Source organism: Girardinichthys multiradiatus, chromosome 17 (assembly GCF_021462225.1).
Source record: "Girardinichthys multiradiatus isolate DD_20200921_A chromosome 17, DD_fGirMul_XY1, whole genome shotgun sequence".
Lineage (NCBI taxonomy): Eukaryota > Metazoa > Chordata > Actinopteri > Cyprinodontiformes > Goodeidae > Girardinichthys > Girardinichthys multiradiatus.
Window position 1 is genome coordinate 24273691 of NC_061809.1, and position 13136 is coordinate 24286826.

The 13136-nt window shown below is 38.0% G+C and overlaps 1 protein-coding gene across 2 annotated transcripts in view; it reads left to right on the top strand.

The window, feature by feature from the left end:
- The window catches only part of ptn (pleiotrophin), an 87060-nt gene that overhangs the window by 52294 nt on the left and 21630 nt on the right, over positions 1 to 13136 (top strand). For both annotated transcript variants that reach the window (XM_047390374.1, XM_047390373.1), the window contains exons 2-3: positions 4166 to 4260; positions 4779 to 4952. In XM_047390374.1, the coding sequence (XP_047246330.1) occupies positions 4167 to 4260; positions 4779 to 4952 (268 nt within the window). In that variant the 5' untranslated portion in view covers position 4166. The remainder of the gene's footprint in view (positions 1 to 4165; positions 4261 to 4778; positions 4953 to 13136) is intronic.

Below are 13136 nucleotides of genomic sequence, written 5' to 3' on the forward strand. Positions count from 1 at the left end.
GCCCCTGGGCACCAGGATGGATGAAAACCCAAATCCTTCTATAGTATAATGTTGCTTTCAGGCAACATATCAATTTCTCACCTGTCACATGTCCACAATCCATCCCTTGGAATGATACAAACCATGGTATTACTTGCAGGACATTTCTTATAAGTGAATTTGTACACATAAACTGGCTTTTTGACTTCTTCCTCACTGAGAGGCCTTTCAGCCCAGATCATCTTCATCTTAACATCTTTTGCAACTAAACATGTTCATCACTGGCACACAGAACCATCTGCATCATTACAATGGCTATTTATTCGTGCGTTTAAGATTAATGTAGATTTTAGTTGCTGTGCAATTTTCAGGCGTCTGGAATATGTACCCAGGGTTAGGACCTACTTGTCAAGGTCCACATAACTCAGATATACAGATCTTATGTGCTTCCCTTTGATTTTTCCCACATTGTAATAAAAAGGAAGCAATGCATTTAGTCTTGCCTAAAACCCATTTATTGGTGTGACTCCATTTAACTCTGATCTATTTTTTTAATTAACCAATCAGAAACTCACAGAGCAGTGACATAATCACCTGGGCTTTCTCTGTTGGCACAGTAACCATAGTGTCTCTCATTATCCAGACATGTAACAAGTAGAAATAATTCTGGTAATACTGACTGACTGAAAAAAGAAAAAAAATTAGACAGTGGGTAGAAATAGGTTACCGGAATGTGTTAATAGATACTTTATATTCAGATGTAAACACATTCTGCAATCCAAACACATTTTTGTGAATATTGGACACATAGATAATGCAGTGATGATATAATGTGATATATTGTGTGACCTTAACTCTGACCTTGTTACTTGATTTAGAAAAAGACTAAAAGCTGTCTTATTTGCAAAAGCTGGTTGTAAGGACAACAACTGAATCAATGTACGCAGAGTGAAAGTTGGACTTTCCTAAAAGTCTCAGTGTTACATTTTACTGGTTTAAATTGAAGACATATATTTTACAAACCTTACCAAAGGTTGCCCTGCGATGGACTGGCGACTTGTCCAGGGTGTACCCTGCCTCTCGCCCATAGACTGCTGGATATAGGCACCAGCTCCCCCGTGACCCACTATGGAATAAGCGGTAGAAAATGACTGACTGACTGACCTTACCAAAGGTGCCAAACAATTTATTGGCTAAATCTGCTTTAAAGGTGGTAAGCCTTTCTGTGAGTAAAGTAAATCAGGCAGAATATTTATGGAACAATGTGTGTCCTTTAAGTTGGCCTTCCTGTGTTTCTTATCAAAGTGTTATAACTAGCTGAGTGTCAAGGGCTCATTCACTCATCCTTTTATAGGGGCCATAAAGCTCCAGATGGAAACTATGTGGTGAATTTCACCAAATTTATTGACTTCAAGAACAAGGGGAAACCATGTCATCTTGCAGGACTCCCCAGCTACAGAAGAAATATGGTGAACTTGTCTTCATTCAAAGTCAGTATCCCTGTCCCTTACTATTCCTGTATTGCACCCCACTCATATTGCTCTGCTTGTGACTAACTGAGGAAGAGCCTTCTTATCTTCTGAAAGACCAAATTCCTTTTTCATAGAAAATTATCTTTATCTGGAGGCTTCATGGGATTTTTTTATATGAAACTCTTAGAAGTCATTGTATATACTTTGTACCACTGGAATGTAAAGCTTTTTCCGTTTTTGCTTATGAAGCATCTGAGCAATTAATCAAAACTGGATTTGCCTGCAAGCTGCCAAAAGTAGAAAAGAATAAATTCCATTATGCGGAGAATTCAAATGATTTTTCTGGGGAAGAAAAAGTAGAGGGGACACCTTTTAGTACATTATGGGTTTCTGAGTTCTAGAGGATGTTAAATTTAATAATAAAGTGTACTAAAAAAAAACTGACTAATGGAATTTGAGGTTTAAATATATGCATAGTCAGTAAGACTGAATCTTTGTAACAAAATGTCAAACGAAATAACACAGGACTGAGAGCCAACTGTTGATAGATTGACAAATGCACATTATTTCCCTGCAAGGCTTAACTGTTCTACAAGAATATGAAAAGAAAAGAGCATTTTTGGTGTCACACACTTGGTAATTGCCCAAGTCCTATGCTGTCTCACTCTCAGAGCACTGTCTACTGGATCATCTTAGAAAAGAATGCATAAAGAAAAAGGAAAGGGCAGCACTGACAAAGGCTGCAGATTCATTTTGGCAGTACAGTATAACAGCTTCCTGGTTATCTGAAAAACAGCAGAAGAATCAAGTAAGGTAGGGAATTTACTGCATGACATCCTAATTTTTTTTATTCTTAATCCTTAAATGATGGATTGTCAATGATTAATACCAGCTGCACTTGGGAGATGATGGATAACTAGGAGACATAAATCCAAATGCACACTGCTTCTTCTTTGAAAGCTTTAATTCTCTTGCGGCCGCTGCCACGACAGTATAATCTTTCCTCGAGCAAACAGTGTCAATGAGTCTTTTGGACTCAAAAGCTGTGAAGTCTCTCAGCACACTTAAACCCTGAGGCTACTTGCACTTAGTGTCAGCTAACAAGAGAAACCAGAGCAATCATTAGGATCGATTGGTGGTTATAATTATGCATATTAAATGTACAGTATCATAAACTTACAAATATTTCACACTCCTATTTGTATTTTAGATTATGGAGGTTGTTAATGGGAGTCTCTACCAGCTACAGACCGACATTTTTGTCTTTGTAAAATACTTCAAGCTCAGTCAGATTGGATAGCTTTGTAAATCCAAATTTCAAGTCTTATAGATGTTTGATTGGATTTGGAGCTGGATGTTGACTAGACCATTCTAACACATGAATATACTTTGATCTAAACCATTGCATTGTATCTCTGGCTGTATGATTAGGTGCTGTAAGGTGAAGCTTAAGTCTTTAGCAGCTCTCTGATGTCTCTCTTTTACTCTGATTATCATCTTAAAGGTAAAAAAACTCATTCTTTTGATCAGCAATTAATTACGCTGACCCATGATACAGATTTGCACACCATACACATTGGACTAAGTTTCGCTGGCTTTTACACAATAGGCAATGCTGACAGTACACCAAGATCCGGGTTTGGAACCTGAGTTTTGTAAGGGACTCCTTTACCAATCAGCTAAAAAATGCTGTGGTTGGACGCTTCATCTGATGCTTGTGATCATACCAGAACATTCCTTAATATCACATCCTCAGGTTGTATTAGCTGCCAGAATGATCTCTGATGTATAAAGAAGTTATATCATTATCAGTACATATGCAAATTATTTATTTTTGTTTGTTTGCAAACAATTGCACTTGTATAAGATGAGCTAAACTTCTACTAATATCTACTAATGCATTTCTGATAATAAGCATTTTAACCCTCTTACACCTAAATCTGGAAATTACATTTCTGGTATTGCAAAGAGTTTATTATTATTTCACATTAGAATTTCTGTCAGTTATGCCATGTGCTGTCATCTACTGATCAATCAGGGGAAGAACAATAGAAAAAGTTGTGCAAAACTGGTGAAATATTTACTTTGAATCTAAACAAATACAGATAAAATGCATGTAGCGTTTTCATGGTTGTTTAGCTCAAAAGCACGTTTGGACACTCCAATTACACTATAAGATGAAAAGGCAAAAGGTAAAACACTCACTTTTCAAGTCTTTATAAACCCTTAAATTGTATCGAAAAAAACATATACCATAGTATTTATCATTATTGCATAAAATGTTTACACGAAAGGACAATTGGAAACATGAAACCAATAAAATTGAATTATTCATGGAGTTTTTAAACTGACTGTTACTCTGTGTTCAGCCAGAGGGGATGCAAGGGTTTTAAATGGAACACGTATGATGGCTTTATTTGACCGTGACATGCTCTCTCTGAGATCAACAGCACATACCCCTGTAACTGCCACTGTAACTGCTGCGCAGATAATCAAAATGTTGATGCTAGAGCCCAGCACAGTGGTGATGGAACAAGATAAGATGGAGAGCGGGAAACGCCCCAGGCTTTTCTCAGGTCTCCAAAGACTGTTGCTTTGCTGTTCACCTCCATGTTTTTCCAAAACACTGACTCTGTAAAGTCCATGTGCATGTTTGAGGAGGCTGAAACAATAACCATGTCATAATACTTTTTATTTATTTACCTGTTTTTAAGAATGACAGGACAGAAGCTGTGGACACAAGTGGCTGTCCTGGCACTCTTGGTGTTGACAGTGATGGCAGCCGAAGGAGGCAAAGCAGAAAAACAAGGTGATTCTTGCAACCTGTAACACTTGCACACTTGTGATATAATAGAGCAATTTGGATCGAGGATCCTGAAATTCAGAAATACACATGCAGGGCTTTATCTTCTTGAGCTATTAATTTAAAAGGATAGAATTAAATTATGCAAACAAAGTTTTAGAGTGAAGTAATTGATATCTTGTGAAAGTTTAGAAAAAAAAACTAATTTGCAACAAAGAGAAAATAAGTCAGATGCATTCCTCCTGGGTAAAGGAAATAACATTTAAGCTGGTTTAAATTCAAGGGAAAAAGTTTATTTGCATTGGAAATTAATGCAAAGACCTAAAGCAATTACAAAAATCCAAGAGAGGAAATTAGTAATGTTTTTATTCTTTTTGTTTGAAAACATAAACATAAAAAATAATGTGACTTAAGAAAAGTTACAGATGTACAAAAATTAGAACTTCAGTCTAAAAAAAAGATTAAAATGAATGGTTTTATTTTAAAGAGAATATCTCTGTATCCAACATCTGTTAACCGTACAGGAAAAAAGGAGCGCAAATCTGACTGTGGGGATTGGTTGTGGAGCGTATGTGTCGCCAACGAGGATGACTGCGGACAGGGCACCAGGGAAGGAACACGCACAGGTACTCACTGTAAGCAGACCATCAAGACCCAACGCTGCAAGATCCCCTGCAACTGGAAAAAGAAGTTTGGAGGTAAAAATGTCCTTAGAATCTAGAAATGTGGACAAATTTGTTGTGTAAAATGTGTAAAGCCCTAAAATAATTTAATCTTTTAATTTGTATACATTTTTTCATTGTGGAAGAATCTTTTGTTAAGAAACAACTGCTTTAAAAAAATCATTGGTGACACAATTGTTGACAGTTTTGCTGTCAGTGCCAACTACAACCTCTTTGACTGGTTGGACATTGATTCGTGTATCCAGTGACATCCTATTTTCATTTTCTTTGGTAGAGGCTAACAGATTTTTATCTAACATGTCCTGGCATTTCATAGCGTTTACAATGCACTCTAACAATATCCAAATGAGACTTGCAAAAAAAAACAACTGGCCCACAGCATCATGGATCCTTTACTATATTGGGCATGAGTTGCTTTTCCCTCAAATATATCCATCTGACCAAAGTATAGAGATCCAGTTATGATTCCAGCAGAGTTTTTCAGATCTGACAGGGTACATATAATTGCTGTGGACTTTAACTCGGCCAACTTAAAGTCTGGTCTGCCTTAATTTCCACAATACGTGAAATGTGCTACCAGAAAAACAAAATATTAAAACATGTGTACTGTAACATCACACATGCTTACAGAACAGAACCTCAGCCCCATGTTGGACAGACATACCTCTGTCTCTGCATCTCATACCAGCTTATAGCCCGCTCAGAAAGAAATTCGGTCCCACAACAAAAACTCCAGCTGGCCAGAAAATGCCATCGGCCAACTACAGGACTGCTTCATAAACACAGAATGGAGTCTGTTTGAGAATCCTAACCAGAGTACACTTGGATTGTATTCTCATGCATCTCCTAGTATGCTGGGAATGTCTCCGTGGAAAGATGAATCCGGGTCTCGCCAACCAGACGTTTCAGAGGAATACAGAAGTGCAACTTCTGATAAAAGAATGCAGAGGAGACAATGGTGGAGACAATGCACAGCAGAGCATTGCCAGGGCTAACCTGAAAAAAGGGATCGAAGCAGCTAAAAAGTAATTCAAGCAGAAAACTGAAGACCACCTTACTGAAAACAACCCAAGACAGGTATGGCAGGGAATAAACCATGAAACCAACTACAGAGGCAACAACATCTCAACTGTTAAAGCTGAAGCTTCACTGGCTAAGGAACTGAAAAGTTTTTTGCACATTTCGAGGTCCCCTCCCCTATCAAACAGAATCACCACACTGTGACTCTCCGTCTACACCAGATGAGGCAGGAGTTTAGGGCAGTGAACACAAGGAAAATGGCTGGTCCAGATGGAATTCCTGGCAAGGGACTAATCGTTGTGCAAATTAACTCTCGTACCCCTTTTCCATCGACCCAGTTCGGAACCCATTCTAGTTCCCAAATGTGATTTTGAACCGGTGACAACTATTTCCACCAATGAAAAGAGGTTCCAAAGGAGGGGATGAGGCTGCCTACAGTACACCTCAAGGTGTTCTCCTTGTGAACACCTAAAAATCCAAGGAGGTTGTTAATGGGGACGAGGTAGAGCTGGTGACCTCATACAGATTTCAGGGATATAAAGATAACGGAGGAGATGACCTGGCCTGCAAACACAGGGGCAAGGTATTAACAAAATGGGCCCGTGGGCCACATCTTATTAATACTAAAGTCATGAAATACCATTTAGAGATGGCTAGAAACTTTGATCAACTTAAAGTAAACTATACATTTGAAGGTGATTTAATTAAACTGTTAAAAGCGGTTGTGTGGAATTTGAGCTTGGTTTCATCAGAGTTTTGTGTTCTCCTCTATTTGTTTGATATTTAACTAAGTTTCTTAGGTGTTGTTTTGAAGTCCTGGTTCTTCCTTGTGTTCTGTTCTTCTTGCATTTAAATACTGTATAACCATTTCTATAGTATCTCCTTTTAGGGTTTTTAAATATGCTTCCTAAATCCTTGTGTGTTCAATGTGTTTTCCCTCAGTCCATCAAGTCAGGTCTCCACTCAGCTGGAGTGCATCCCGTTGATTAGACTCACCTGTTCTAAGTTTTTTTTTTTTTTTTTTTATCAAATCCACAGCGTTTATAAGCTTGCCAGGTTGGTTACTCCACATAGAGACCCTTACTGTTTAACAGTACTCCTTTTGTCCTGCCTGCTTTTCATTTGCGCTGCCTGTTTTCTGTCTGTCTGTCTGTGACCTGTGTTCCTAGTTACTAGTTCCTCTACTTTTGTATTCCTAAATGTATGATGTCAATAAATCATCACCTGCAATTATTTTGCCATGCTGTTCTGCATTTGGGTCCTACACTGAACCTAATAAAACATTCCTAAAGGTAAGAACACTTTGGCCACCAGTGAGGTTTTTTTGTATTATCAGCTCAATAAATGTGCCAATGTATTTTGTCTGTATACATAAATGTATTTTGCGTAGGAAAATACTAAATAATATAGTTCATATAATGTATGACACATTTCTTTATATGATTTTTCATTAATTTTTGCCAGGATCATCAACAAATATGTGCATGTCTGTTACTAATTAGCATTACCAATATGACTTAAGTTAGCATGTACTGTGTATCTAAGAATTCTGTAGAAATCCAGCATTGTATTCATAGTATTATTGACTAACATACCCAGAGAATTCCTCCCTTGTACAAGTACATTATTTCCATTTGTTGCTCCACTCCTCCTCATAGTCCATTGTTGCATGTCATTCAGACAAACAATGGCCTCATTTTCAGAACAGGAATGCATAAGCTAGCTAATTAGAGGTACAGCAGAAATGTCTGCTGAGAATATGATACATTGTCATGGAAATAACAACATCCAACATCGTCATTACCAGCAAAACAGAGTAGCAGGCATTGTTTTTACCTTGTTTGTGGGGGTGTGTAAATGGAGCCATCATAAATATGGTTTGGCAGGTTCATAAATCTCTGAACAAATTTTGTCAATCGCAAAGTTTTACAGCTGTGGAAGGCACATTCACTAAGCTTTTCACATTTCTAGCTTACATAAATACCATGTTCTAAAGCAGAAGTTGTCCAACAAGTCAACCCAGAGAGATCTCATAGCAAGATAGCAGGTTTGCTTTTTTGGATTGGATCTCTGCAGCTAAAATGTCCACCAGTGACAACTCTGGGAGTTTTGTTTCCACGGTTAGACCTATAAGACATGAGTCTCCTGCTTTGCAGCGAGCCTGTCAGGAATGATGAACAGAGTGCAGGATGGTCCTTGCCAACTGGCCAAACAGATTATGGCAGCAAAGGTTTTGAAAGAGTGGCACTAGGTTACATAGATCCAGACTTTAAATAGAGGGAAGCTGCTTGGCAATGTAAAATGAGTGTAGCACGACCATCTCAATTAGTGGCAAAGACACTGCAGTTGCTTGAATACGTTTGTAATTAAAATCATATATTGCATTAGGATCACAACAGCTGGAAGGCCTGTCAACATGATGGGATTCTGACCTGTCAGTTTTCAGCTGTAAAGTTTTGTTACTCAGACAAGTGTGACGCTGTCATCTTGACAAAACATGTCCGCAGACAGACGTATGTTTTCAAATGTGTTCTAAAAAACCTTGCATGCCTGGACTGGAGGTGCCTCCAGGATCAGAATTTACTATGATGTTAACACCATACACAAACACAATGTGAAACCATTGCCACTTACTCTGATATACTGCAACATTTAAGGTCTGCTTGCACAAAAAAATGTATTTGGACTCAGCAATTCTGACTTGGAGCCTGGAGCAGCAGTTAGATTCTGTGCTGCTAATTAAATCATTCTTTATTAAAAGGTAACATACAGCAGTAATGTGCAAAAGTTTTAAACCACCATCATTAGGCCCGAGCAGGAAGCCTGCAAGGGCCTATTGTAATCGTAGGATTTCTTCTTATTATTCTGGTGCCTCTTTGTGGGGCAATTTGGGGACTTTGCCAAGCCCCTAGATGCACACGCTTTAACCCAAAATTGTCCCCTGCGTGAAATTTTTGTTGTTTAATGTTGTCGTCAGTGGGCGAACCTTAAGTCGTACAGATCTGAAATTTGGCACAGTGGTAGAGCTCCTCAAACCTCAAAAACAGTCTCTTGGGGTTATGCCCTCAAATGCACAGGAAGTCGGCCATTTTGGATTAAAGGCAAATTTTTGGCCGTTTTTCACTTTTACTCACCTCAAACTTTAACGAACTCCTCCTAGGAATTTTGAGCTATCAGGTTCATATTTGGTCAATATGTAGATAAGGCAAGGGGGATTAAAAGTTATCAAAATCGTGAGTTTTCGGTCATGTTTAGGGGGCGTGGCCATGGCACGAAAATGGCGTTTGTGCCGAAAGTGAAAAATTGCAATAACTTTACCAAAGAAACACCAAATCACACCAAAGTTGGCATGAAGGTGGAGGACGTTCGGGTTCCCGACAATTCTATGGGGTCCATATGCTGACATCATCAAACCCTGAGAATAGGAAGTCACTTTTTTCACTGGGAAATGTCACTATCTGAATGTCTACACTCAATCTGCTTCAAACTGTGTCAGATGACTGATAACTAGTGGGTCTTATTTCCTTTGAAAAAAAGTGACTTTTTATAAAAGGGCGTGACCGTGGTGGCTCGGCGAAGTTTGACGTCATGCCATGGCCATATGTTTGGCTCTAATTTCCACATAGATCATCTGATCTGCATCAAAATTAACATGATTGATCCTAGTCCAGTCCCCAAAACAGATCTGATGAGATATTTGGGCAGCAGCCTCATCAGTGGCTTTTAGGTGGCGATGCCAGGCTCCCGCGGTCACTGCACAGGCTGAGCTGCGCTGAGCTGCGAGGGCCTTAAATGCTGCTTGCAGCTTTAATTTCTTTATATTTTCCTTCCAAGGGCTGGAAGTTATTATATGAATGGAACCCTGGGAAAGTATCACCCTTTGCTGCAACACATATTACCAAACACACACCGACTCCCATGCCGAAGCCTGTTTTTGGAAAAACAAAAAAAAACAAAAACACTTTTGTTTGCAACATAACAAGCAACATAAACCTTAATTAAATTACTCTCTACTTCTGCATAGATGAAGCAATCTAGCTATGGCTATAGATGGATTTCAACAATATTTATGAAACATCTAAATATCCACCTTTTTACAAAAAGGGTTTCACAAAGCACAAACTGTGTTTTAAAGAATTTTTAATCGGTGTAGAGTAATTCAGTCCAGGTTTAACCAGTTTCAAGAAAGCATTCTATATATTAATTTAATTTTTTCATAAAAACAAAGGTTTTATAGATCTCAAATTGTGTTTTTTCTAAGAATGTATTTAGTGTAATGGTATTAAACACAGTAAAATTTGGACTTATAGTTGGTCAAATGCAGTGCAGACTCCTTTAACTTAGTGTCATGTCAGTAACAGCTAATCAGACACCAGTTTCAGCTGACAAGTGACCTATGTATAGTCACTTTGTTTTACAGTGGCTAACCTGCAAAGGGCCCTCTCATGGTTGAAAGGACATACAAATAAACAAAAGAAAATTATTTGTGGAGCACTTGACAGGTGACATTTTCCCCTTCTCATTTCCTTTTGGTGCATCGTTGAACCCCTCGGCCAAGAGCCATGTTTCTTGAATTTAGAAAATCCCACAGGTGTAGACTCAAGTTACATCCTTCCATCTATCCATTTTCTATACTTGCTTCTTCCATAGTGGAAGTCTTCCATCAGACTACGGGCGAGAGGCAGGGTACACCGATTCGACCCCTTTAAGTCAAAAACACATAATAAAAATAATAACAAAGGAAGTCTTTCACAAATAAAAGGATAGAGCATATAACAATAGAACAGCGCCACACACACAATCAAGCCTGCTGCACCCCCACCCTGCAATTTGCCAGTATATTCTCTTCTTGCTACTACAAAAATCACACTGCATCTACCATGCTGTTTCTTATTTTTTTACAGCATATAATGACAGCCAAGACTTATAGGGTGGTACTCTGATGGTCCTGTCATCCAGCGTAATTAGGGAGGTCTGCACAAAGTGGGACAAAAAAACTGTGCGTGACATCATCCAAACAATGGGTAGGCTTCTATGCAGCATAGATTTATGTACTAACGTTAAGACACTTTCAGTAAGATTTTAAATCCAAACAGAAGTTTCTCAGACCGATTCTTCTTAATTGCAGACCTGGGACAGTGATGTGAGTGCTCCAAACGACTGTATCGACAATTTGTAAGGAATGCCAGAGCTACCATAAATCTTTGGGCATTGTGTTGGGTAAATGCTAAAGGTTCCAAGACACCATGATGTCTTTGCTAAAGTCATAATGGAAGTGTTTTTGCTTAATAAATAAATACATAAATGAATCGAAACAAAGCAAAATAATCTGTTTTAATTTCCCTGTGTTCTTTGTCTATTGTTTAGGTTTAATTAATGTCACAAATACAATGCTTACAAAGCTTTAGTGTTAAAGTTTGGTTTAATGACACTATTATGTTGAAAATTATGTATTTCTTTATTCAACATGGAAATCATTTTTGTTTTGTGTAGAAATTCTGTTATTTTTTATTATGGATCAGTTTGCTCATTATTTTTGATTTTGAAGTTCACTTCCTCTTTCTGGTTGTTCTGGCAAATTAAAACATTTAATGACGTATTTGATCAAAGGACTTGTTTAAGATTCGAAATTATCCTATTGTCATATAGTTGACAAAACAGCCCTGATCCATTAAGGCATAAACTCCACTAGATCCCTGAAGGACTACTGCCACTTTAGATTCAGCACGCTGTTGCAGTGGTTTTTTTGAAAGCTTTAATTGACAGTTAAGGCTTCAAAAGCACAAAACAGCATAACGTTTAAAGAGTTGCTGTCAATAATTCAGAGTCATTGTTTTCAGTAAGGGAACCCAAAATAAAGGGGCACCTTTGGGACCGGTGACAGAGGTCACAAACATTTCAGCTAATGGCTCTGAATATATCATATACATGGAAACCGGTCACACAATGCATCACAATGAATGTTACTATGCATTTTAAAACACAACGTTCAAACTTAAACTTGAATACTTGATGTGATTTATGTCTTGTTGGTTTGTAGTTTCCAAGGTTTTGAGCTATCAGAATATCTATGAACATTGCAATGAACACAATGCTAGGTTCAGTCAAATGATCAATTTTGCTCCTCATACATGTGACCCAGATGTGTAAGTATGGCCATGATAAAAGCTGTTGAAATTCTCTGAACGCTTAGGAAAGAGTTCCAGCACTTCCTTATGGAGTCATTTCAAACCTACTGAACCTTTTACTCTTTTTCACATTTATAGTCCTGACTTCATCTTCATCATTTTATTTGATAGACCAATACAAAATAGGTCCTTATTGTAAAGTACAACACAAATGCTAACTGGTATTCAAATCTTTCTACAAAAATCTGAGAGTGACATTCACCCCCCCTGAGCCAATACTTTCTAGAACCACCTTTCACTGCAGCCACAGCTGTAGGTTTTTCGGGGTATTTCTCTCTGAGATTCACACATCTACAGAGTGACAGTTTTGCCCAGTCTTCTTTGCAAAATGTCTCAAGCATCTCTAAACGGCAATTTTCACATCTTGCAAAAGACCCTTAATTAGATTTATGTCTGGGCATTGAATAGGGAATTCTAACACATTAATATGCTTTGATCCAAAGTGTTCTGTTGTAGCTTTGGCTGTATGTTTACCGTCGATTTTCTGCTGGAAGTTAAACCTCATCCCCAGTCTTAAGTCTTCTTCAGCCTCCAAAAGGTTTTCCATTGTACTTAACGCTATCATTCTTCCTTTTAAGTCTGACCAACTTACTTTTCCCGCTAAAATTAATCCCCACAGCATGATCTTGCCTCCACTATGTTTCTTGGAGAGGATTCTGTCTTCAGGGTGATGTGCTGAGTTATTTCTGTCACACAAAAGATTTTGCATATTGGCCAAAAAAGAAAATGATACATGGTCTTTAAAAGTTGTCCAAGTGAAAATTTGAAAAGGATGACGAGCATATGTATTCAGCCCATTTTACTCTGACACCCCTAAATAAAATAAAATTTCACCCATTGCATTTAGAGGTAGCTAAATAACCTTGTGTTTAATTTAATATAATAACAATTGCAGCTGTTCTGGGAAATGAAAGGTGATAAATACAGGGCACTCCTAGAAAAAAACCTGTTAAAACTTAAAAAAAACTAAGACTTTGGAGGGGATCTTATA